This window comes from Leguminivora glycinivorella, chromosome 1 (assembly GCF_023078275.1).
Source record: "Leguminivora glycinivorella isolate SPB_JAAS2020 chromosome 1, LegGlyc_1.1, whole genome shotgun sequence".
In the NCBI taxonomy this organism is placed as follows: Eukaryota; Metazoa; Arthropoda; class Insecta; order Lepidoptera; family Tortricidae; genus Leguminivora; species Leguminivora glycinivorella.
Window position 1 is genome coordinate 21,383,273 of NC_062971.1, and position 27,863 is coordinate 21,411,135.

Below are 27,863 nucleotides of genomic sequence, written 5' to 3' on the forward strand. Positions count from 1 at the left end.
GAACTTAAAGTGTTATATCATTAAACATCTTGATAAGGGATAGGGATAGGGATAGGGATAGCGATAGGGATAGCGATAGGGAAAGCGATAGGGATAGCGATAGGGATAGCGATAGGGATAGCGATAGGGATAGCGATAGCGATAGCGACAGCGACAGCGATAGCGATAGCGATAGCGATAGCGTTAGCGATAGCGTTAGCGATAGCGATACGGATACGGATACGGATACGGATACGGATAATATGGGTATCGTTAGAGGGATACGGATAATCGGTCGGCGGTCTCTTACAATCAATGTGCTCTAAGACTATCGTTGTTTGCTTGCTTGAAGATTACGTTTGCGATAAGTATAAGCAAAATGTAAAAAATTGTAAGGGATAATAGAAAAAAGTACTTTTTACCCACCGATCATAGTGTCGAAATACGGGCTATGTGGGATGTTTATAAAGGTTTCCCCAGCGTATATAGAATTACCTACGCTGTGGTCGATGTGTAATATTTCTACAATCATTGCAAGCAAAAGTATTATGTGCAATCGAAATAATCGCAGATAAATATACCTACAGAGAAACCTACGGTCCCTACGGATCCAAATGAAAATCTTAATGAATACTTTTATTACGCGGGCGAAGCCGCGGGTAAAAGCTAGTAATTTAATAATACCTTATTTTAAAGATAACCAACATTGAAGGGGAAATCTTATTCAGACCTAATAGTTAACATTTCTTTAAAAAATTGTTTAGCACGCAATTAATGTATCGCTTGTTTTATTGGCAGGATTTTTAACCGCTGCAAATAATAGCCGACACTAAGTTTGGCATACATTTATAATAATATACCTACATACTAGCTTTTGGTCGCGGCTTCGCTCGCGTTAGAAAGAGACAAAAAGTAGCCTATGTCACTCTCCATCCCTTCAACTATCTCCACTTAAAAAATCACGTCAATTCGTCGCTCCGTTTTGCCGTGAAAGACGGACAAACAAACAGACACACACACTTTCCCATTTATAATATTTAGTATGGATAATAGTCATTACGATGAATTATATAACGTTTGAGGTACGTAGGTACAGGTACTTACCGATTTTCCACATGTCGTCCTTGAATATTTAAGCATGACACAACGCGGTAACAGTGATTTTCGTACGTAATCAACTTGCTGGAGATTTTCAATTAGGTACATCTGTATTTTCCCGGAGTTGTTCGTTCTATGTTCCGGCGAACGAGCTGTCTAAGGACGTGGGCCTAACCAACAAATCCAACTTTCTTGGAACATCGCGTTTCGACGCGACCTGAAGTGTGTGCAGGAGCACCATTCACTTGTAACCATTTCTGCATACGTTCAACTTTCGGCAATAGTTGGCTAAAGTGTCTTAGAAATCTCGAGTCAGTCCGTCTGTCTCGAGAAATCTATCGCAAAGTTTCCGTCATGAAGAGGTCCATAATCTCCATAGTTTCCGTCCCGTCAATTAAAACTGTCAAAATTAGTAATTTTCTTTCATTCTAACATAATAGCATCATATTTTAACAGCCAGTAACCAGTAATGCGTAATTAGTCTGCCCGAGTTTGCTAAAATGTAGTGATTCAATGCTCTTTGAATAAAAGGTAGGTAAACCAAACGAAACGGATAGGCACGCCACAGACAGTCTGAAAAATTCATAATCTTAAAAAAATTGTATGCAACCTGTCAGATCTGTTTTGCCGGAGTATGCCAGCGACCAGTCAAAGAACTACACAATTTTAGTGCCATCTATCGCCGAGTAGCGAGTAATTTAATTCTGAGTTTGCTTACCGTTTCAAATTCATCGCAATTCCACTATTGCTCGATAGAGGGCATTAAATAGTAATTTATCCGGAACCAACGTATCAAATATTCAATGTTTTGGTTTATTAATCTTATAATATACGATTTGTTCAGTGAGCTAATCGGACGGATATTGATCATATAAGTGATCTCTGACAGCTCGCACTTGGCTCGCACCATCAGTACTTTCGGAAGGTCCTTGGTGAGCAATTTAAATACCCTGGAAAAAGTAATCAAAACAGATAACTTTTGTATGTTTTATTAAGATTTATAAATAAATTTATAATAACCCCATTCCAAAATAACAATAATTGCCTACTAAGAAAATAAATAATATCAAAACAGAACAACAATCACAGATAATTAACATACAGTAAATGGATTTCTAAAACGAAACATATTCTCGAAAACAGGACATGATTTAGATCAAAATTAAGTACAGAATTTATACCAATCAAATCAAAAATTACAGCAGCACCAATAAACACTTACGTGTAATAATAACTTTTAAGTACACTTAAAATCACAAACTTCCCAGGATTTTCCTATAGGAATGTTCCATGGAATGTTTAAGATATTTAATTGAGCATTTTATCTATATTTTACTGAGAATATTGCCCTCATGAATACGATACCTAAGATCCTAGTAAATTTTAAATATTTCTAATGATACGCTAGAAATTTATCTAAGACGATTAACCGCAAAAGGCTTTATACTGTGGCGGCAGATCTCGTCACATCGGATCATTATCTAAAGAGCCTGAATGCACCAAACACTACTTTAATTTATTTACGTGAGAAAATGTTCATAATTCATTTAAGAAAATTGTTCTCCATATGCTAATGAGAGTAATGACCAATAGCATAAGCAGAAGGTTAAAATCCTACATATTTATGGCAAGTTCAAATGTGTGTACGTGTATATAGAGTATCATAGGTGTTATAGGTTAGTACTTGATTATAACAGACTATACAGAATAAGACAGCAATATGATTATGTGCGAGAGATAAGAATAGAGAGGAAATTGTACATTTTATGCTTAGCGTTTTTACTTAGCAATGAGAGAGATATAAAGAGAGCTTATAAAGATGACCATAATCTGCCAGTTTAGTCAGTCGCAATCGCTATCGAAGCGTACGTTATATATTGTGACATTACCTAGGCACTGTTCGGAAAGAGAAGAGTCGTAGAATATATATAGGGCCCTATACATTTTTCGCACAGACTATGGTAGTTGCCTTGATGTAGGTCTTGTCAGAGCCGGATCTAGAGGCGCAAGCCGTGGCCACGGGCGTGAAGTTCGGGGGGGAAGGAGGGCGCCAAATTCGAACTTCGTCAAATCTAAGTTGCGCCAATTTCGTATTTTTTTAGCTATGGGCTCCTCTCGAAAAAAATGTAGGTCCGGCGCTGGGTGTTGTGTTGTGTAGTGTTCAGAATATCCGCATGGTGTTGGCGCATCCATGGTTCATGCGGTACTGCACGTACATCATGCCGGAGTTGTGCCAGTAGTAGAGCGCGGCCATCACCAGCACGTGCCACCACTGGTGCGAGTGCCCGATGTAGTCCACGCGCCCCGGGAACCAGCGCTCTGGGATCTGTTCAAAATATTTAAGTATAGGTTAGTCATCATCCTCCTTGCGTTATCCCGGTATTTGCCACGGCTCATGGGAGCCTGGGGTCCGCTTTGACAACTAATCCCAAGATTTGGCGTAGGCACTAGTTTTTACGAAAGCGACTGCCATCCGACCTTCCAACCCGAAGGGTAACTAGGCCTTATTGGAATTAGTCCGGTTTCCTCACGATGTTTTCCTTCACCGAAAAGCGACTGGCAAATATCAAATGACATTTCGCACATAACTTCAGAAAAACTCATTGGTACGAGCCGGGTTCGAACCCGCGACCTCCGGACCGAAAGTCGCACGCTCTTACCGCTAGGCCACCAGTCTCACAAAATAAGTATAGGTTAGTAAATATTATTATTAGTTTAATCTGTGAGCGTCAGGACCCCTGGACCACTACAGATATTTGATGTTTAGTACATACTAAAATTTAGTACCTATTTGATACTATTTGGTACCTGAGTACATATATTTGGTACCTCCACTGATATCGAAAAATCGAGCGAATAAAGTGGCCAGACATTCTGACGTCAGGATGTCTGGACCATTTTTGGTTTACATAGTTCTAGACAACACGACTAATTGATATCTTAGTCAATATTTACTACCTATTTGGTACCTGTCAATATATTTTTTTCAAATTTTTTTGGCGTACCAGAAAAAAGTTATGATGGAATTTAAAGTTGAAAACTAGTGTAATTACACTAATTACTTTTATATTTCGACTATATTAATGCCACTAGTCAGTAGAGATGATGTGCAAGTGCCTAAAAATAAATTCCTATTTAAGTTGACGCGCAGGAGGGCAGGCGGATTTGCCTCTATTCTTTTGACTGGCGCTATATACTTCAACGGCACGGCCGGGCTCACAACTTTAAATTCCGTCATAACTTTTTTCTGGTACGCCAAAAAAATTTGAAAAAAATATATTGACAGGTACCAAATAGGTAGTAAATATTGACTAAGATATCAATTAGTAGTGTTGTCTAGGACTATGTAAACCAAAAATGGTCCAGACATCCTGACGTCAGAATGTCTGGCCACTTTATTCGCTCGATTTTTCGATATCAGTGGAGGTACCAAATATATGTACTCAGGTACCAAATAGTATCAAATAGGTACAAAATTTTAGTATGTACTAAACATCAAATATCTGTAGTGGTCCAGGGGTCCTGACGCTCACTTTAATCTATGTATTAGGCGGTTCGACACAGAGCGAGACAATTTCCAATATAAACGTTCCTCCGCCACGCAGACTGCGCTTTTTGTTCGTGTCTATAGTCTATATTGCAAACTGCCCCGCGACGCTACTAGCTCTGTTTTGACGCGCTTACGGACAACTTATTGCAAAAATGCAAAACATTGTTTTAATTGACAATGATTGTCGACACACAAGCGCAGTTGCAAAGAACTGTCACAGTTGGTAACAGACGTCGTTGGCGAAATAAAAAAAATAGTCCTCGTGCATCCATTCTTCGTCTTATAAATAATAGAATCTTCTTATAAACATATATACAAAAAAGATGAGGCTAAGAAAGCATACCTTAAATGCGTAAATGATGAATGCAGTTCCGCTTATAACGTACATCATTATCACTCGAGGAAAGAACATCTGAAAATAGAAAGGGAAATATCAGTTAATGACAGTTAATTATACTCATGGAAGTCACGGAGGATCCAAGTTAACAGTAGGTAGTAGGTACTTTTGGTGGTCTGTGCATGGAAGTACTCCAAGTTAACAGTAGGTAGTAGGTACTTTTGGTGGTCTGTGCATGACTGATATAGTCAAAAATAGGATATCTTAACATAAACATATACAACCACAAATTGATGATTTTTTTTAATAGTCCGTTTATGTTTCCCACTGCTGGGCAAAGGCCTCTCCCCGTGATTTCCACAGCTCCCGTTGGTGTGCTATTTCTGGCCAATTAATCATGAAGGTATCAAGGTCGTCCCGCCATCTTCGTCTGGGCCTGCCACGTCCGCGCTTAACACTTTCGCTACCAAGAACCCGACTGTCGGGCACACCGCTCGTAGAAGCGTAGCCGATTAGATGGGGAAACCCGTATGTAGCGAAAATGTCGTAGCGCCGCGTAGAGCCCGGTTTCGAAAGTGTTAATTTGAGGCATCCACTTGGTGGCTATGCTGGCCCACCTATCCGGGTGCATGCGGCAAACGTGGCCTGCCCAGTCCCACTTTAGTCTGGCGGTCTTCTCCCCCACATCAGCTATTCGTGTTTTGGAGCGCAGAGCAGTGTAGTGTCTCGGATGCGATCCAAATTGATGAAATATGATTGTACCTTATAAATCTTATAATTACAGTTTACGAATGATTTATCTACTAAGACCTCATAGCCAGCGCTCCTAGCGGTAAATGGTCTCGTATAGTAGGTCGTCACTACTTTGAAAGGATCTCGTATCTTAAATCGATCGTTCGTAGCGTGTGTATCACTACACACGTTGAATCCTAAACTTAGCATAACGAATTCAGGTGCAAAAGGTTCAACCCGTACAACCAACCTGCACCATAGGGTTTTCGAAGCCTCCCATCGCGTAGCACCAGTGCAGCGTGGGTAGGACCCCGTAGGCCGCCCAGCCGATGAACACGCACATCTTCACGAGGTACGGCACGTTCAGCCGCGGGATCTGCAGAGCCATCGCCACCACGAAGATCAGCGTTACCGACACCATGTAGAACGCCTTTAGCTCCTGCGAAATAAATAAAACAATATTTCAATATACAGTCATTATTGAGTGAATGTGGAAGGAAGTAACGGGAGAGGAAAACCGAGGAAAAGGTGAATGAAAATACACATAGTAATCGATTAATTTTCAATATATCTACCTAAGCTTGGCCTACTGATTTTTTATGAAGTAAATTCTAGCATCATTGTTTTCTTATAGATCCTATGACGACCTTTAGGAAGTCTCCATCAATGGCCCAGCCTGAAGAAATCATAACATTACATTGTCACCGATGTTATGTAGGTAGGCATATTATATTGATAGTAAATAAGCACACAAGCTAACACAGTGCAATGAAAGCCTAAAAAACGATTGAATACAATGAAGAGGGGCGGGGGTTTCGCTATTGCCGTCGTTGTTGTGATCGTCTCTATGCTATGCAGTAAATTTAGTTTTTAATTTATGGATTATATGTCTTGAAATAAAATATATATGTTCAGAAGATAGCCAAGTCGAACAAGACAGTACGACGAAAAATAAGCGAGTGGAATCATTGATGATTTACATAAACTTAGTAGGGGACGGCAAACCTATAAAGGTAGAGACTGTTCGGAAAGTGAAGTCGTGGAATGTACTGGACCCCATACATTTCACGACTCTTTACTTTCCGAACAGACTCTAGGTACTACAATTGCTGCGGCCTTATTCGACTCACAGTAAAATCAACATTAGATATTGATTCTATAGTCACACCAACGTTAGTAGACAGCAATTTTGCAAATTTTATTTTAAAGGTCAAACGTCGATGAAATTATGACGTTTACTTATTAACCAATTCACAGATGGGATCAAAGACATTGCCAACTTACCTTACTCTATCAAGGCTTGATTCGATCAACTGTACAATCAAAACATTTTATTGAAAAATGAATGTAACAAAAAAAGCTACTTTGTTTTATTGTCTTCTATTAATAGTTTGGTTTAGTCACATGCAAATGTCAATTTTTAACAGGTCATTGTACCTCTTCGACAACTTGCATTTTATCCATATCAACGGAGAGTCAACAACGTCAGTTTTAGAACATCAAACAAAGATCGTGCCCATGAAAGTGCAATGAACAGTTGAAAGTTATTAGACCTCTCTGACCTTCCGTAGACTGGTGATTTGTACTGCTGTCAGCTCTCTCCCTCTATAATTTGCCAACCCCTGAAGTGATTGAAATATAATTATAAGGCTCCTAATTAATAAATGGTCGACTAGGCCATGGCCACTGTTCCGCATACCCGCCGAGCGCATCGTTGTCGTTGCAACACCCCGCTCACATTGTTCTACAACGGTTAGCCAAGTTACTTACGATGTGCGATCGCTACTCATTACCACATTACGAGTAATTGCTGTATCAGATACTGCATAGGTAATTAGCATAACAGTAACTTAACAGTGTTATATAACTTATATGTCAATTTAGGTTGGAGTTACCTTACCTATTTATACCTATGTATTGCAATATGACAAAAATATCTACGACATAACATAATTAGGCGCCGATTCAGTTTATGCCCCGCAGCCACGGTAAGCAGTATCGAGTTACATTTGGTATTTTATTCCTGCTCTAGTTATCCTATTTTATAACAATTATATCTGGTCTGGTGATCTCCGTATAAATAAATACTTAATAAAAATGCACATTCCGACGTATTCCGCATAATCAATAGCATAATTCGCGTATAGCGTGCTGCTAGGTGATCATATATCAAGAACATCAGAACGCACCAGAAAGTTTGTATTATTCTTAATACATTCCGGACCTGAATTCCGTCCACCGTCTGTAGTAACCAACCCGTGTAAACTTTACCAACGCGGGTGATAAAGCAGATAGTATTAGTTAAACTTACGTGGTGGCACCAGAAAGCGTAGTTACAAGCTGGAGGTGTATATGGCGAGGAGCGACAGCACTATGTCGAAGAGGTCGTAAGTACATCAGAAACGTGTTGTAATAGTACAACTCCGAACGGTACCAACCCTTGTAAACTTGATTAAAGCACATCTAAGCACACCGTATTTAAATTTTAAAATTACATGGTGACACCAGAAATCGTAGTAAACGTAGGAGGTTTGGGCTGAATGAACGCATCACTGATCGACAGCCCGCCTGTTTCCGGCCAGGCGTCCCTAGTTCCCTACAGCACATCTACAAACGTCGCAGGTGTATAGTATTTAAACTTACATGGTGGCACCAGAAAGCGTAGTACACGCCGGAGGTGTATATGGCGAGCAGCGAGAGCGCGATGCCGAAGAGGTCGTACATCAGGAACGTGTTGTAGTCGCACTCCGAGCGACATGAGAACGTGTGGTACAGCGCTGACAGCGCCATGCACACCTGGAAATCAAAGTGATACATCCCATTAGTGTAAATTCCGAACTGCCTTACAACTAGAATTGTCTACGCAAAATTCGGAGCTCTTTTCTTCCTCTGGAGAGTTCGGTGCACAGATGTCATATATACCATAGATCAAGCAAACGTATCTACTTAGCGTGTCAAATGAACTCAGTGAAATCCACTGAGTTGTCCGTCTTTACTCGCAGCTTGCAGCTTTCGGGCGTCAATTTTTGTAAGTTGATGTCAACCAAAACATAAAAAATGCCTCGTTACGTGATATTCAATTGCAACAACACAAAAATTATGAACAATCAAGAGCCTGAGACATATTTAAAATTACAGGCAAGAATCAACTTCAGTACAAAATTTGACACGCTCGGCCCCTATACAAATATATGAATTTGTTTCTTCTATCTAAATTAAGTTCTGTGGTTCGGTGAGTATAAATAGGTAGGTGTACTGTCAACTGTAAAAAAAAATATGGGTGTATAAAATATGCTCAAAAATATGTCTAGCAATGTTCGTGCACCCATATTTTTAAACTTGACTGTGTTTGTTATTTGAAAAAAAAAAGCTGTCTTAGAGTGATAGAGATAACATAAATCAGAGCCGTGTCTAGATTGATAAATTGTGGTTGATGCCTTATTTTTGAATGAATTTATGTTCAATTTGACAAAGAGACTAATCTCATAAATATATAATAATGGCAATGTCAACACTTTTAACTCGTGGAAGAGAGGTCGACAGGGTTCTAGTTGATGCACACCACATATAGCTCGTATACATTTCTTTTGTAGCAGAAATACCTTTTGCATATTGCTACAGTTACCCCAAAGTACTATGCCATAACGCAAATTGGACATTACGTGCCCGTTGAAGGCTAATAATGCAGTTTTTTTTGACGATATTTGAGAGAACCTTCGCAGGGAAAATATAAACCTGTTCAACTTGTCAATGGGCATTTCGGTGTGTTCTTTCCAGTTTGTGTGGCAATCTAAAATAATACCCAGGAAACGAATTGATGACACACCCTCTATTGTATGACCGTCGTAATTTATATTGATATTCTTTGGTTTTCCTTGCGGTGCATAAAATTCCATAAATTTTGTCTTAAGGAGATGTTAACCTTTAAATTATTATTAATTAACCATACATTTACATCCTCAAAAACTCTGTTAATGACTGTTTCATAATTTTGAGTGTCCTTTCCCTGTATCACTATAGAACAGTCGTCGGCAAAGAGCGTCATTTTATGGTTGGTAAGAGAGGGCATGTCTGGCAAGTCGTTAATGTAAACGAGAAAAAGCAATGGTCCAAGAACACTGCCTTGAGGGACACCAGTTGTAACATTAATATAATCCGACCTATATTTAATTAGCGTTTTTGTGGTATCGTCATATTTGGGTATTTCTGTACATTGCAGACGTTGGTTTAAGTATGTCCTTATCCATTCATAACAGTTCCCTCGTATACCATAATGATATAATTTTGTTAGCGGGCTTTATTCAACAAGGAGCAATAATTTGGTAATATAGACTTAATCATTTTACCGCACATCGCAGTCCATCGCATCGCATCGTTTCTCCAATCCAATGTAAGGAACACAGAATTAGATATAGATAGAAGAAACAAGTTCATATATTTGTATGGCGGGCGAGCGTGTCAGATTTTGTACTGAAGTTGTTACTTGCCTGTGATTTTAAATATGTCTCAGGCCCTAGAGTATTCATAATTTTTGTGTTGTTGCAATTAAATATCACGTAACGAGGCATTTTGTTTTTGTTGACTTCAACTTACAAAACTTGACGCCCGAAAGCTGCCAGCTGCGATTAAGAGGATACGGTAGCGAAAATGCTAAAATGGAAAGGAGCCTCCCCTTCAACTTGGGAATTTTAGTTAAATATACAAGTGTTATTAACTATATTTATCGAAAAAAAATTGTCCACTAAGAACAACTCAGTCAAAAGATATTTCAAAAAAATCTTTAAAATCGAGGTTCCGCTCTCGACTCTTTCCTCCTTCAAAACTTAATCAATCGGAACGAAATTTGAGAATCTGAATAACAATGAAATAATCTATGTCGGACCGTTTAGCTTTTTTGGTTAATTGTTACCAATCTTGAGTACCACACCTTTTTATGCGCCACAATGAAAAAGGCCGTTTTTGGAAATTTTTGATTGGCTCTAGAGTCTTTAAAAAGCAGAATATCAAAAAAATCAAAACGGTCCGACACAGATAAAAATAATAACAATCTGTGTTGAAAAAATCATTGCTCTATCTTCAAAAACCAGGGAGGAAATAGTCGAGAGCGTTTGTATGGAGAACTGACCCCTACCGTATCGTCTTAAAGACGGACAACTCAGTGGATTTTACTGAGTTCAATTGACACGCTAAGTAGATACGTTTGCTTGATCTATGGTATATAATGACATCTGTGGTAAGGAATCAGATATCTAGTGAAATAATTTCTAACAAACAAACATATCTAAAAATAATTAGGTAACGTTATTCCCTAAAGCAATAATGTAACGCCGCGTTAGACAAAATAGCGGTCCATGCAGTTCTAACGGTGACCGCTCCGCGAACCGAAATCACGCACATATAAAAACGCCACGGCACACTTGTAATCTAATATTATACTTTGCACGCAAATTGTTTCCGTACAATATCTTGTGGAAAAGTAATGTTTTGGACAACCGTTACTTGCTATTCTTGTATCTTGCTATCTGTTTTTAATATCCTGCTACAACTAGAGCTATTCTTATGCACACGCACAGCCATGTTTTGGTTTACAATAAATTAGCTATTAGCTATTCGACATAAGTTAAAATAAGTATTGTAGGTTGTATAAAACGCATAAAATAGATTCTGGTCGACCAATTTTTCATACCTCAGCCTAGTCTTAATTGTTTTGGAATCTGGTTTAATTTATCATTAGATATCGAGCTCTTAACAAAGAAACAAAACTGGTTTAGTCCCAATCCACTGTCGATCGACCTAGAAAATAGAAGCGCTAGTTTTCGACTAGTTCTTGATTAGAATATGCATTTCTAATAATGTTATTCTATAATTATCTCTATCAATTAACAACATAGCTATGTAATTAGTACTTTCTAAATATACTCGTACATACGACTACACGATATTGCTCCATACCATAGGATTTGGGCAGTTGACGATTAAATTTTTACTTAATAAGCAAGAATGGGGACAGATTCAGCCACGCAAAAGTCAAAAAAGGCCGCCGGCGACGCTTATTAACTCTTCATCTGTATGCGGACGCATGCACTGCTCCAAAATCCGGATGTTATCAGTTTACATGCATTCAGTGTTCACTCACATAGTTATTTATCATGGTTAGATTGTAGAAATGTATACGAATACAACTTAATACATTCGGGTTTCAAGTGGTTAGTGAAAGTTTACACTTGACTCGTCTAGAGTGACACAAAGCACCAGCGAAAGTTTAGATACTAGACAACTAGACTCATAGTCTCATATCTTGTATATTTTTGACTAATGTTTTCGTCTAATAATAAAACTATAGAAAGAAAACTTACCGCCTTATAAAATATTTATAATTGCTATTCTATTTCATTCCAAGAGATCATTAAGTTTCGACTAGCTGTTTCTTCGAGTATATTTCGTACTCGTCTTGGCGGGGGGACTACCGTGCCCCAAGATTAACCAAGAGTATACAAATAATTTAATTGAGGTCAAATTAGATAATGTAATTTTATCATCATTGATCAACAACAATACGCATTACGTATTTAAACAAAAACTCTCTAGGTATATTTGTGAGTGTGTTTAGTAAAACATCCCACTTTGTCGGTTACCATTAAGGCGAGATTCACTTGTAAGCTTTACGAATAAGCTGACAAAGCGGCTTTATAGCAATCGAAAAAGTGGACGTTTTCCTGTGCTCTCACATTTATCCGTCATATCGGTTGACAATCTACCTACTTGATAATCATTAACAAATTCAAGGTTTTATAAATAGGCACATGCTACGCAAAACGTAATACGCATTTAAATACGTTCAAAATAAGGTATTTTATTGTAATGCAAATTACTTGAGTTTTAACTTAAACAAAATTAGAAACGCCCTGTCTTGGCATAGTTGATTTTTTTTAATTCGTCAAGACGCAGGTCGAATACTTTCTCTCGAGAAAAGCAGGTCGCATCTCGGCTTTCGAGCGCTGGACCAATGCGCGGATAGCTCATATTTCGTAATATCTGCGCGCCAAAGAAATTATAGCCTACGCAACGTGAGCCCGTAACTTTGCGCACTGGAGATGAATGTCTAAAATAGAAACTACGATCTAGTACATAAACACCGTACCTACCTAAGTAGACGAACTCAATCTGACTAACAGGAGTTAGCATATCAGTAGGTATTATTCTATCTTTAAAAATTTGTTTTGTAGGTATTCGTAACAAATTAACTAAAAGACTGCCACGGCCACCACGGGGGTCTTACCTAACTTCTAAAAAGTCTACCGTTTCGCTTGTATTCATGGGTATTTTCTTGAGTATATATTTATCTAAATTAGGGCCAGTTGCATCAGCCACATTTGACAGATACATCATCGTCAAGCAGCAGACGTCTATGGAACTTCCCATACAATAAAATTTAACGAACATTTTAACAGTGACAGACGGTTTGATGCAACCGTCAGTCAATGCTTATTACTCAGAGTACAACTACAAACTTAGTTTAGTTTGGGTCAGAACAATTTGTATAAGATGACTTAGACCCCACAACGTATTTTATTTGTCTAAAATATTTTTTATACCTAACGTATAAAATACTGGACCAAGTGGACTTCAAATCAAAATATAAATAACTAAGAAAATAGAGTGTGTTGTCGCTATCGTAGGTAAACGTTTGGACGCTATATTACTTAATCCATGGGTACAGTGGGTACTGCGGTATATTATGCAACAAACAATGACGCAGGCAGTTCCGTCCGTCCGTATCTATCGGCACACAGCCAAAACTAACGGAACTGAAGACATTTAAATGGCGATAGTTTATTTCTCTCCAGTACTGATAGACCACATACATGAATGTTTATAATACTTACTGCGTAACTCATAGAATAACCAACGTAACTGGTATAAGTATTCTTACCTCAAATACCCATTAAAAGTTTTTGTTCAAATCGCCTTGTGACAACCATATGTAATAACGAGAACTATGAGAGTTATGAGACAACATTAAAAGTTATATGTAGTAAACTAGCTTTTGCCCGCAGCTTCTCTCGCGTTAAATTCGAAAATTGCGGAATGCTCCATACAAACTTCCACCCCCCATTATAGGGAAGTGGGGGGTTAGAAAGACATAAAAAGTAGCCTATGTCACTCTCCATCTCTTCAACAATCTCCACTTAAAAAAATCACGTCAATACGTCGCTCCGTTTTGCCGTGAAAGACGGACAAACAAACAGACACACACGCTTTCCCATTTATAATATTATATACTAGCTTTTGCCCAAGGCTTCGCTCGCGTTAGAAAAAGACATAAAGTAGCCTATATCACTCTCCATCCCTTCAACTATCTCCACTTAAAAAATCACGTCAATTCGTATAGCTCCGTTTTGCCGTGAAAGACGGACAAACAACTGTAGACACACACACTTTCCCATTTATAATATTAGTATGGATATATAATATATATACAGGGTGCCAGTAATTAATGGACAATATAACGATAACTTATTTCAGGTTGTCATTTTCTTGTTTCTTTGCCACCTGTTTGACAGATCAGTTACAAGTACTTAATTTTCATTAATTGGCGTTCATTAACTAACTTGGTATTACGCGCCGTATAATCTAGCTTTTACCATCTAATCTTTTCGTTACAGACAGTTAAACGTTTCATCGATGTCCTCTGATATCTTTCTAATAATTTTATTACGGGTTACACAGTAAGCCCAGTATAGACTTTATCATACTAGGCGTAAAGTCGGTTTTTACATTGTTATTTTTAGGGACGTATCATATCATATGGCAAGTGATGTATGGTTTCTAAATAATAGCCCCATACTTAAACGTGTGCAAAATTGTACTTTCACTATCTTAATAACGGTATCTATAAAGATTCTGGTAACGATAAAAGCATGTAATTAAAGCCCAAGCAGGCAATTATGGTCGCGCGATAAATGATAAAACATCTGGCCGTCCCTATCGCACTTACTAATAGTGCGATAGGGACGGCCTGATATTTTTATCGTCTATCGCGCGACCATGCTTCCCGTGCAGCAGTCAACACATTACACCACATAATGTGGTCCACATTGTACCTAGAGATAGTGTCTGGAGAATTAAGTACTTAGGTACCTAAATATACGTAATGATAGTAGGTCTTCAAACCTTGCAGACTCTAATAATATTTGAATGAGTTGACTATTTGTTAGCCCGCTCTATATCCTACATCCGGCGATTACCAATTAGCAGCCTTCATTAGGCAGTATAAGAGAGAACAGTGCTCCAAAGTAAGCTATATCATACACTTCATACAGTATAAAATCACATTGTACGAGTAGATAAAGAACACACAAGCCAACAAAATTAAGTAATGACTTACCATAAAACACGAGAGAAGTATAGCAGCAACCACTTTGTCTGTGAAGGTGGCGTGGATGTTGATGATGACCAGGTCGTTGATCGTCAGCCCGACCACCAGGAAGAAGCCGAACAAGTGTGTCCATATGTTCATCGTTTCGTTCGTCCACCAGAATATACTGCAACAAGCATTCTATCAGTAGCGTACGCTCTTTTAGGACATAAAAGGCTATTTTGAACATCTGACTGAGGGCCGCCATCTTGCCGAGAAAATTGGCTCGATGCGAGGCAAACGCGCGCGCGTATGAGCACGGACGTTTTGCGAGCGAGGCTGTTGGTCAGTGTGGACCCGGCTATTGCTTGGTTTCGTAGCTACCATACGATATTGTTTCCCTTATGACGTATAAACGCAATTGAACCAGGTATGTATTAGGTTTACGACTATTTTTTCGCGAATCCTATACATATTCTGTTAGTCTCATGCAGCCTTTAGCAACCTCAATTCAAGTTAATTCATTTATTATGTATGAAAACGATAAAAATTTTTTTTGCTAATAACTAAAAGTGTTATACAGGGTGGTTCCTGATAACGAACCTCACGACATGTCGAATTTAACGGAAAACGAAAAAAAACATGGTACACATAAAAATCATTTACAAATCCTAAAATACCAATATGATTAGGAAAACACATAAATTTCCTACACACTATTTAATAAGTATGTCTGTAGCAAAATATTGCTTTACAAAAAGACAATTATTTATGCAATTGTGCACATATTATTCCAGTCTGATAAACACTGCTGCCTGTGAACAGATAGATATGTGTGAACTTGTTAAATCTTGTAGAATAATTAGTCTAGAGCCAATTTGGCCACAAGTCGTCTCCTTCACGATTTTCGTCGACATCTCTTCTAAATACCTAAAACAGGTATGGATATGTTCCTCGTTCTCTCCAGATTACGAATCGACCTGTTTTAGTTTAAGGAGGGGGGGACGGGTCGAGAAAAAGGGGGGGAAAGATGACGACCGACCATCATAGATATTTATTCACATCTCGAGTCCTATGGCACCAATCTGTTCGTGCGATGTGTCATTTGAAAGCTTATTAAACCTACTTTAATTGTTTTCCAATAACTATGCTCATAAAAGTAACCGTTTAGGAAATATTTGAAAATATATGTTTTTTTATCGCGCATGAATTGCACAAGTACTAGTAAAAAATGCGTCTAACTCAATAAACAATAACTTTACTGCAATTGATGTTATTATAAAATTTTCGCGTCTATTCATGCTCTTTCTAAAAATATAAGTTTCATTGGTATATGATAATATATAACCATATAATTAAGAATTTTGTTTGGCAGGGGTTATCCTCCAGGTCGCATAAACGGGCGCTGACCGTAGTAAAGTATTCAATATTTTTGAGGTCTTATTTTACGGATCCATATGTGAGAGGTATCGTTTGAAAGATAATTAAACCTACTATAATTGTTTACACATAACTATAGTATTAAAAGTAGCTGTTTACATAATATTTGAAAATATGTGTTTTTTATCGAGCATGAATCGCACAAGTACTGGTAAAAAATGCTTCTAAGTCAATAAACAATAACGTTACCGCAATTGATGTTATTATAAAATTTACGCGACTATTCATGAGCTTTCTAAAAATATAAGTTTTATTGGTAAGTGATAATATAACCATTAAATTACGAATTTTGTTTCGTAGTGGTCACTCCGCTGGTCGCATAAAAATGAGCGCTGACCGTAGTAAAGTATTCAATATTTTTAAGTTCTTATTTTACGGATCCATATGTAAGAGGTATCATTTGAAAGAAAATTAAACCTACTTTAATTATTTTTGAATAACTATAGTTATAAAGGTAGCTGTTTACAAAATATTTGAAAACATGAGTTTTTTTTTCGAGCACGAGTTGCACATATACAGATAAAAAATGCTTCTAACTTAATAAACCATAACTTTACCGCAATTAATGTTATTATAAAATTTACGCGAAATTTCATGCGCTTTCTAAAAATATAAGTTTTATTGGTGTATGATAATATATGACCAAGTAATTACGAATTTGGTTTAGCAGGTGTCACTGCGCCCTGTCACGATATTGGGTGCTGACTGACGTCGCCAAATTTTCTACGTTACTCAGATCCTATTTTACTGATAAATTTGTGAGAGGTATCATTTGAAAGCATATTATGCGTACTATCTTTATTTCTAATATTTCAAGTCGAAACTGTAGAAGTTTACAAAATATTTGATTAGTAATATGTGTATTTTACTGTGCATGAATAGCATTGGCATTGATAAGACACGCTTCTAGCTCAATAAATTATAGTTTTCCGCAATTGAAATAATAACAAAATAAACGGAAAATGTATGACTTACACAAAAAATAAGTTTGGTTTGTATTGCATAAACAATTTATTTGAATTTGTTCAGCTCACCTACTGCGCACCATCATATAAATGGATGTCCACCGTCGTTGCCTTTTTTCATGATTTTTCAGATTTTATTTCACTAATCGTATATTCATAATAAATATAATCTATCACGTATCGAATTTACTTATATACTTAATTGATCAGTAAAATAAAATCTGTAAAATGATGAAGAAATTAAGGCAACGGCGGGGGACATCCGTTTATATGACGATTGACCGTGCGCAGTGGGTATGGTGGACAAATTAACATTAATTGTTTAAGCAAATCTAACAAAACTCATTTTTTGTAAAGGCCATACATTTTGCGGTTCATTTCGTTATTATATCAATTGCGGAAAAATATAATTTATTGAGCTAGAAGCATGTTTCACTCGTATCAGTGCGAATGCTATTCATATACAGTAAAAATACACATATTGTCAAATATTTTGTAAACTTCTACAACTACGACTAAAATTATTAAAACCGGCCAAGTGCGAGTCGGGCTCGCGCACAAAGGGTTCCGTAGCAGCAAATATAATAAACTTATTATGTCAATTTATACACCTGCCAAAATTACAGTTAAATCAACCTATCTCAAAAACTATAAGAGATACTTTGATCAAACCAAAAATCGTTGAAAGAGTTAATTAGCATGCATCACCTCTATTTTTTTTAGAATTTTATACCCCGTAGTTATAAAAATAGAGGGGGGGGGACATACTTTTTACGACTTTGAGAGCTGATATCTCAAAAACCGTTCACTTTAAGAAAAATGTTTTTTAGAAAACTTTATATCATTTTAAAAGACCTTTCCATTGATACCCCACACGGGTATGTACATCGAAAAAAAATTTTCATCCCTCAGTTACATGTATGGGGGCCCCACCCCCAATTCTTTTTTTTACTATTTAGTGTCATAATTTTGTAGCGGTTCATACAACACATATTCCCATCAAATTTCATCACTGTAGTACTTATAGTTTCCGAGTAAATCGGCTGTGACAGACGGACAGACGGACAGACGGACAGACGGACAGACGGACATGACGAAACTATAAGGGTTCCGTTTTTGCCATTTTGGCTACGGAACCCTAATAACGATAGTACGCATAATATGCTTTCAAATGATACCTCTCACAAATTGATCGCTAAAATAGGATCTGAGAAATACATAAAATTAGGCGACGGTTAGCACCTATTTACGTCACGGGGGTGCAGTGACACCTGCTAAACCAAATTCGTAATTACTTGGTTGTATAATATCATACATCAATAAAACTTACATTTTTAGAAAGCATATGAAATGTCCTGTAAATCTTATCATAACATTATTTGCGGTAAAGTTATTGTTTATTGGTCATGCACCAAGATACAATCTTAAAAATTATGAAAACGGCAACGAAAATGGTCATCCATGTATATGACGGTGCGCAGTGAGTATGATGGATAAATTAACATTAATTCTTTATGCAATACTGACAAAACTTATTATTTGAAAAGGTCATACATTTCGCCGTTTATTTTGTTATTATATCAATTGCGGAAAAAATATAATTCATTGAGCTAGAAGCATGTTTTACTCACATCGGTTCCAATGCATATTTTCAAATATTTTGTTAGCTATACTACAGTTACAACTAAAATTATTGAGAACCAATGATAGTACGCATAATATGCTTTCAAAAGATTCCTGTTAAATAAAATAGTATCTGAAAAATATAGAAAATTTGGCGACGGTCAGCATCCATACGTGGCCGGGCGCTGTGGCCCCTACTTAACCATATTTGTAATTACTTGGTTATATAATATCATACACCAATAAAACTTATGTTATTAGAAAGCACACGAAATTCCGCGTAAATCTTATACTAACATCAATTCCGGAAAGTTGTTGTTTATTGATTAAGAAGCCTTTTTTACCAGTAGGTACTTGTGCGACTCATGGTCTATAAAACACATATTTTCAAATATTTTCTAAACAGCTACCTTTATGATTATAGTTATTTATAAAAAATATAGTAGGTTTAATTAGCTTTGAAACGATACCTCTCGCATATGGATCCGTAAAATAGGACCTCAAAAATATTGAATACTTTACTACAGTCAGCGCCCATTTCTGCGACCGGGCAGAGTGACTCCTGCTAAACCAAATTCGTAATTACATGGTTATATATTATCATATACCAATGAAACTTATATTTTTAGAAAGAGCATGAATAGACGCGAAAATTTTATAATAACATCAATTGCGGTAAAGTTATTGTTTATTGAGTTAGACGCATTTTTTCTAGTACTTGTGCAATTAATGCGCATAAAAAAACACATATTTTCAAATATTTCGTAAACGGTTACTTTTATGAGTATAGTTATTTAAAAACAATTAAAGTAGGTTTAATAAGCTTTCAAACGACACCTTGCACGAACAGATTGGTGCCATAGGACTCGAGATGTGAATAAATATCTATGATGGTCGGCCGCCATCTTTCTCCCCCTTTTTCTCAACCCGTCCCCCCCTCCTTAAACTAAAACGGGTCAATTCGTAATCTGGAGATAACGAGGAACACATCCATACCTGTTTTAGGTATTTAGAAGAGATGTCGACGACTTTTTGTAAAAGAGGTCGTTTGGTCCCTGACTAAATATGTTGTTGTATGTATGTCATGCTTTTAAACCTTGTTCCATCAAACAGTTATGATTAAGGGCATGGAACAATGTTACGTTTTGGACCATCAAAGTACTGGATTATTGAGATTTTACTGTATTTAATTTTAGACATGTATGACTTTATGATTTTTGTAGCCCTCACCACAAACTCATAATTACTTAATCACATGTGTCTTACCCATTGTGTTTGAAAAACACTAAAAACAAATAGATATAAAATAATTATTAACTCTTACCTCTCCCAACAAAGTTTAGTAGGTAACAGCTTCCTATATCCATCCCTTATGTAAGGATTGTGCTGGAGATACTCTGGAGCCTGTTCATACTTGAGCAACTGGCGGTAATTCACATATTCTATGTCTTCTTTGGTTAAATTATTGTTGTCTTCCAGCTTCTTGCCTCGTCGAAGAAGAGTGGAGCCTGAATTATAATCCCCGTCTTGCCTGTGTTCATCTTCTGCCTAAATATAATGAACAATAAATTTTTAGCAAATGTTATCTCTACTTTTTCCACGCCAAGTAATAATAATTGAGATTGCTGTCAGATTAGGTTAAGACCCCACAATGTGTTAAGTTATTGTTTTGTCACAGAATTTCTATGGCTACATTCTGTCTCCATGATTAAATCAGGGGGTCGATTTTTGAGTCTCACGCGTTCGAATTCAGAAAATTGTCACTAAAAATAATAAGCAAGTCACCATTTTCAACTGGTATTTTAGTGACAAAATCCCATATGCAAGATTAAAAAATCGCCCCACAGGTCCATGTCATCAAAATGCTTCATTGCCATCCGATTTAAACATGTGTGCAATATTTCAACTTCATCTGAATATGGGCAGTAAAATAGATTTGACCCATATCAACATAGTTACATACATATATATTTATACTTACAGTCAAGTGCAAAAATATGTATCGAAAAAATTGTCCCATAAATATGGTACTATTACTATACCCTTATCACACGCGACTAAGATGCTGGTAATCACTGGTCAAACTATACAATGTGAAAGCAATGGTCAATGTGTGCTATGGGACATATTTTTGAGTAAGATGTGTACACACATATTTTTGCACTTGACTGTACACAGCAAAGTTAATAAAAAGCTTGGAAAATGTATTTATTCAAATTTCTATAAAGTTGTTCATGATATGCATAAAGCTCTATAAACATACTACACTGTGGGTCAATACCTCTACTTTCCTTTCTACATACGTATACAACGGAAAAGGGTAGTTCTTAAAATATTCTAACTAAACAAAATTATCACGAAAATAAAAGAAATTGAAAAAAAAAGAACAAGAAGTTTCATAGACAAGGTACGACATTAATTTTATGAAAGATGTTTAAAAGAGGTTTTATCTGGTGATACTTACTTTTTCTAAGGACATAAACTGCACGGTTTCTGCTTGAACCTCGCTAACTTTTTTTGTCATAGTTAGCGTCATTCTTAAAGTATGATGATAATTAATTTCTAGCAAGATCGCTTGTTACAAAATGTACATTATTAATTATTACTTATGAGACGACTAAACAATATTTACTACAGTAATATATAAATACAAAATTATATTACAAACATAACGGAAACGATTAAGCCCTTTTACAAAAAAAAACAAAAGAATTTCAAATGAAACAAATCAAAACTAAACACACACACTGCTGACGTCCGACCGCCACCTCCAAAGCAATTTTTAAACTGGTTTTGAATTTGTTGTTTATTCTTGGCTTGTCAAATTGACAACGCAGTCTATTGAAGTCCGTATTGCACATTGGGGTTTGGAAAGTAACCGGTATTGTACTCTTATTTATTACATACAAGAAGAAATGTTCTGTATATTAATGTAAAATAGGATTAAAAACAAACAAATAATAATATGATCTTTATAAAAGACTAATAACTGAAGAAATGAAAAAGATTAAGGCCATTTATACACACATTTTTCATGATTAGTACACACTGGTGAAACGATAGCCAACAAACTCAGAATAATAAATTAATACTAATTGTAGCATTTGTAGTCGTTGTTATTCACTTGATTTTACTCACACCTACGTATAGTATTACCAATATATTTTTTAATATCTTTATCTAAATTAATTACACGTGGATTCGTCTTGTACTCACACATATAAAAATTATAAAAACTAAGTATGAATACTTTTATGAAACTAGTTTTATTCACAGTTAAATTCTAGAGGTTCATGAAAATTTGATATCTTCTCCGGAAACCTGTCTAACTAGCGGGAAGAGGAAAAGTTTCATATTGCAAAAATGTGTTTGAAAATAGCTACTCGTAATCCAAAAATAGCGCCGTGAATCCTCTTTGAGGCCAAATCGTCATATCCGGAAACTAATGTTGCCATATAAGATGTTAGTTAGTAAAGATGACAGGTGTTTTAAACCTATGTATTGCGCTAGATAGCAGATTTACTTTTTAATAATTACGTGTAATGCAAAGAAGTCAACAGTCTGCTTAATGTGGTACTTCACTACATTTAAATATATTATTAAATGTAAAAACACATATAAACTTTTTTAAAATTAATTTAATATTTCATTAGTGGCAACCTTGGTCCGCCTCTAGAAATGGTCGATTTTCCTGTTTGCTGTTCTCCACTCGTCGAGAGTGTGTTAATTTTGTTATAAATCGCACTCTATTCTAATTATTATTATTTCTTAATATTAGTTATTTTTATAATTTATTTAAGACTTGATGAACAGGTGTTATTGAGCATAAATGTTTATTATTGCATAAAACGACTCAGTGGTACTTTTGCGTTGAGACGGGAGCCATCTTGCAATCTCTAATCAAAGGTCCTTGGCTCACAGTTTCGTTGTCTAGTTGAAAGTCAGTTTATTCCATCATAAAATAATCAAATGGCGTTAAAACGAATTAATAGGGTACGTATTGTTAATCGTGATTTCTATTTATATGATTGAATTAGTTCTTGGACAGAGTGTGGTAAAATATGTATCCAGACTTGGAAGTGAACGTTTCGTCATTGTGAATACCTATTATCGAAATTCCTTCTGGATAATTCCTTGTGCGTGTTTGTTTTGCTGTAAAGGTGTGGACTATAATAATTTACAAGTTACCATACGGATTCTATAAAATAACGGTGAATCAATGTTCTACGTAGGTGACAATTCTGTGCACACGGCGTACATAAAATGTCGGAATTATGTGCCAATTTTAAAGTTATCTTGTTCTTACATGATGTGTGAAACGTTAAAATATGGACATTTCATCGTGCAAAATTGTTTTATGAAAGGATTACCTCTGGCAGACTTGATTTCAAGTTCGTGACCGAGCCTCGAGTTTATTTTGCAAATGATGACATGTCCGACTGATTTTGGTATTGTTTCTGGTCATGTTGTGACACTGTGTACACGTCTTGTGGTTTCACTTTCAGGAATTACAAGACCTTGGCAGAGATCCTCCGGCACAATGTTCTGCAGGACCACACGGTGAAGACCGTGAGTACAAGCCTTATTGATCTATATGCCTATAGTTTTTGTGACTCATTGTCGCATTACAATAATAGTGAGAAATTACAGTCAATGGTTACGGTTTCATACCACACACAGTGAAAGCTTTACAATACTATTCTGAGTTGACATGTGATGTAAACATTTGTCTTTGTGGGACTCCTTGTACTTAACATCGTGGATTTATTTTTAACATTTAGCTGATGTTTAAGTTAACTCAAAGAAGTAATTGGCTCTGGGGTGTTAATATTTGTTATGGGTTAAATAATAATTATTAAGACTGATGCATTTTCTAATATCACGCTTTTTTTTTCAGTCTTCCATTGGCAAGCCACAATTATGGGTCCAGTAAGTAGTTTATTCTTCTCTTACTTATCCTTCACGGATTTATAAGTGATATATAGTAAATAACTATTTTTTGTTTTAATTTCAGGTCGACAGTCCCTATCAAGGAGGAGTATTCTTCCTGACTATACATTTCCCAACAGATTATCCATTCAAGCCACCCAAAGTTGCATTTACAACACGTATCTATCATCCCAACATAAACAGTAATGGCTCCATCTGCCTTGACATTCTGCGCTCACAGTGGTCCCCAGCGCTCACCATATCTAAAGGTATAATATCTAAACAAAATATCTAATCAGTGTCTCTATCATATACCATATTGTCATTATCATGACTGTAATTAATGTTGTTCCATTGCATTACATACTTTAGTGTGTAATATGCTATAGGTAGTATGTAACATACATTTACATGTTTATTATCTTGTATGGTCAGCGTCAAAATGTAAAAGCCAATGTTGATAAACATTTTGCCATACATGCTTCTACCCATACATTGATGGGTGGTTTAGTTAGAAACATGTACCTATAGCAAAATATACAATGGTGTTTGACACTTCACACATCAATGATGATGACAATGATTTCTATAGTAATCAACTAATTTGACTACCTACTTATTATTACTCATACTCTTGTGGTTGTAAAATCTATTGTACAGGACAAAGTAATAACTGACAACATTTATGCTTATAAATGTGATTTAATACTTACCTATTTACTTTTCTCACACTCAATAGTAAATACATACTGAAATGTTGGAAAAAGTCTAAATTTTAACTTATTTCTGATTCATCAGTTGAATTTGATTCAATACTCATTGATTATGCAACCATGATCACTAAATAACTATACCACCTCCAAACCAAGCAGGATACATTAAAATATATAGGACATGATAATTTTGCTAAATTTATTACTAGTGGTTACATGTCTTTTGCTTCTGGCTTGCACCTTAGTTTGTCTCAGAATTGCTACAGGTAAAAGTTTGGAGCAACATGACATGAAAAGGGACAACACAGTTCAACCATGCTGTCAAACTGTTTGCAGGCTGTTCAGATTTTTATGACAAGTGTTTTATCATAATCATCAAATTCTTTAAAATAATGATATTAAAAATATCGTTTGTATAGTCACATGTAAGAATATGGGTGTACAAAAGTTGCTCAAAAATAGATCTCATTTTTCTTGTGTCAATGTCGACAAATTACGAGCTATTTCAGTATGTTTTGTCCCAAACTTTAAATAATTCTGGTACACTCTTTTGTTTTTGTATATTTGATAGGCATACCACCCAACGCTGGTCAATGACCTTTTGGCCTCCAGCTTATCTGATAAGTGCTTTTCTCTTGCAGCTTTTACAATACTGATTTCATTTGCTTTTTAGACTACCTACATTTTATTGAGGTTATTATCCCAACCTTATAGTACCTTTTGTACATTCTGTTCAAACTGTAACTAAAAATCAGTAACCTAGTAGAGAAGTAATATGTGAGTGTGTATAGTAAAATGTCCCACTTTGTTGGTTATCATTAAGGCGAGATTTACTTGTATCTTTATATGAATAAACTGACAAAGCGGCTTTATAGCAATCGATGCAGTGGGACGTTTTCCCGTGCACACTCACATATGTTTTTTCTATTGCCCCATAACAACTAATGGTACATTTAAAAATGTAAATAATATAATTATTTAACTTCAAAAGTTTGGTAACAACAAGTTTTCTATTGTGTGCTGGTGAGTGCACCAACACATACATCACCATCTGATCAATCTGGTTCTCACACTTATCTGAACAAGACTTGTGTTAAGTGTCATGTTTTGATTTTTGACCATCTTGGCTGCACCTTATAGTGTACCTAAGGTGCATGTATCGTCACATCATTGACATAGTTTTTAATTATTATTGCAATGAGATTAAGTCCACAAATTTTCAGCATTTGTGAGTTGCTTCAGGTGTAAGGTTATGTTTATGTGCAGCAATCAATTTTTATGTTTGACAATAGTATAGCATTATCACTATAATTTTTACAAGTATGCAAATTAATGCTGACTTTCACTAATTATAATCTGATTGTACTGATTTTAATGTGTTCATTTATTTCTTTCCAGTGTTGCTCTCAATCTGCTCACTGTTATGTGATCCAAACCCAGACGACCCATTGGTGCCAGAAATTGCTAGGATCTACAAAACGGACAGAGAAAAGTACAATGAACTAGCCCGTGAGTGGACGAGGAAGTATGCCATGTGATGAGTCAGGCGTGACGTCAGCAACACATACACACACACATCGCCACAGCCCGGGCTCCCATCCCTCCCGTTCCCGACCCAGTCCCCTATTTCAAAACATGTTCCCCTGAAATCGTCATCAATGACCTAAATTAACTGAAATTGTATAAATTGTCTACATTCACTAGGGTCTGCCTAATTTCTGTCTTGTCCGATAATATTTTTTATGCAGATAATTGCATCCTAAGTAAACTCGTTACACATGTGCAAATATAGTTTCTGTTTATCTAATAAGATACATTTTTACATAAGAGCAAAATTCTTTCTGTTAAAACATTGATGTGTCAGTAGATGTCTTAATGCATTATTATTCTCATTTAGTTCAAGTTAAACATTAGTTAAATTTACTTGATTTGAATAATTGTATTCCTAAAGAATTTGTACTTTAACTAGATCTAAATTGCATTGTGAAACTGTACAATAGCCATATGATTAAGAAACGGAGCGTTCATTGCTTACTACTGTCCGATTGATTCACTTAGGAATTTGTCAATGAAATGTATGAAAGGCTCGTAAGTGTTCAGAACATATGAGTAATATAAGTAAGTGGTATTACGAAATGAGCTCGTTGACGGAGTCGAGTGGGTGTTAATTTTTTTACTAGAGAAACAACCTTTTTTTAAGTTAGTAAATGTAGCGTGCTACAGACCAGACTGACATCTGTGAAGTGGTCAGTTTTCTTTCATCCACAATATTTTCAAAGGAAGGAAAACGCTCCAGTAGCTACAACATTCAGTATAAAATTACAGTGTATCTCATAAGATCATAAGTTACGATTAATCTAGATTTTTTCAATATGGCGTTCTTTATAATTTTATCTAATATATATTGTGGTTGTAAGGATACTTGCGTTGTAATTTCCACGAATAATCCTATCCACGTACCAATCCCACGTTCCTCGGGACAGATCGACCAGCGGCGCGGCCAAGGGCTGGCCCGTCACCGCGTGGCAAGCGTGTGTTGCCAACTGCTACGAGAGGAACATTACGTTCGCTGGTTCACACAGGGAGATTAAAATTAAAGCTTTTCAAATTGTAATCAATCGACAAGTTGTATTTTAGCTTCACTAAATTGTAAGGAACAATAAATTATTGTGTATGTAAATAACGGCGAGCTTTATTTAGGCACGGGTTCCCGTAGCGGCATGCCCTCGCCGGCTGTAAATAGTGACGTCCTTGCGCGGCAGGTGGACAGTTGGCGTTGGAAATAGCTCCACGCTCCAAAACGCCACTTCAATTAAGATTTTATCGAACTTGCTACTAAATCCATTTCGTCCAACTACGATACCGTAAATGAATAATAAATACCCTTCAAAGCATTCATTAATAATTTGACCAGTATTTATATATTTTTTTACTGCCATATATAATTCACAATGTTCAGTGTCATAAAATGGTAACGAGGTCAAGCACCGGAGACCTACTTTTGTACTGTAATGATCGTCCACCGAAGCGTTTCGTCGAAAACTCAGAGCTAATTTATTTACAGTAACCCTTTTCCAGGCCACTAGTTCTATTCTAGAATGACGACGCTCATTAATTTTTGGAACTGATATAAATTATT

The 27,863-nt window shown here is 36.3% G+C and overlaps 2 protein-coding genes across 2 annotated transcripts; one reads left to right on the forward strand and one right to left on the reverse strand.

Moving 5' to 3' along the window:
• Positions 1–2,054: 2,054 nt before the first annotated feature.
• LOC125226377 (progestin and adipoQ receptor family member 3) lies at positions 2,055–21,843 on the reverse strand. The gene is made up of 7 exons (XM_048130351.1): positions 21,547–21,843; positions 20,407–20,630; positions 15,085–15,241; positions 8,340–8,492; positions 5,947–6,135; positions 4,971–5,039; positions 2,055–3,403 (listed from the first exon to the last, which is right to left on the reverse strand). The coding sequence occupies exons 1-7, from the start codon at positions 21,616–21,618 to the stop codon at positions 3,239–3,241; spliced, it is 1,029 nt and encodes a 342-aa protein (XP_047986308.1). The 5' UTR covers positions 21,619–21,843; the 3' UTR covers positions 2,055–3,238.
• A 929-nt stretch (positions 21,844–22,772) lies between these two features.
• LOC125229862 (ubiquitin-conjugating enzyme E2-17 kDa) lies at positions 22,773–27,143 on the forward strand. The gene is made up of 5 exons (XM_048134802.1): positions 22,773–23,075; positions 23,588–23,651; positions 23,980–24,011; positions 24,097–24,280; positions 26,123–27,143. Exons 1-5 carry the CDS (start codon positions 23,052–23,054, stop codon positions 26,260–26,262), a joined length of 444 nt encoding a protein of 147 aa, XP_047990759.1. The 5' UTR covers positions 22,773–23,051; the 3' UTR covers positions 26,263–27,143.
• Positions 27,144–27,863: the final 720 nt, after the last annotated feature.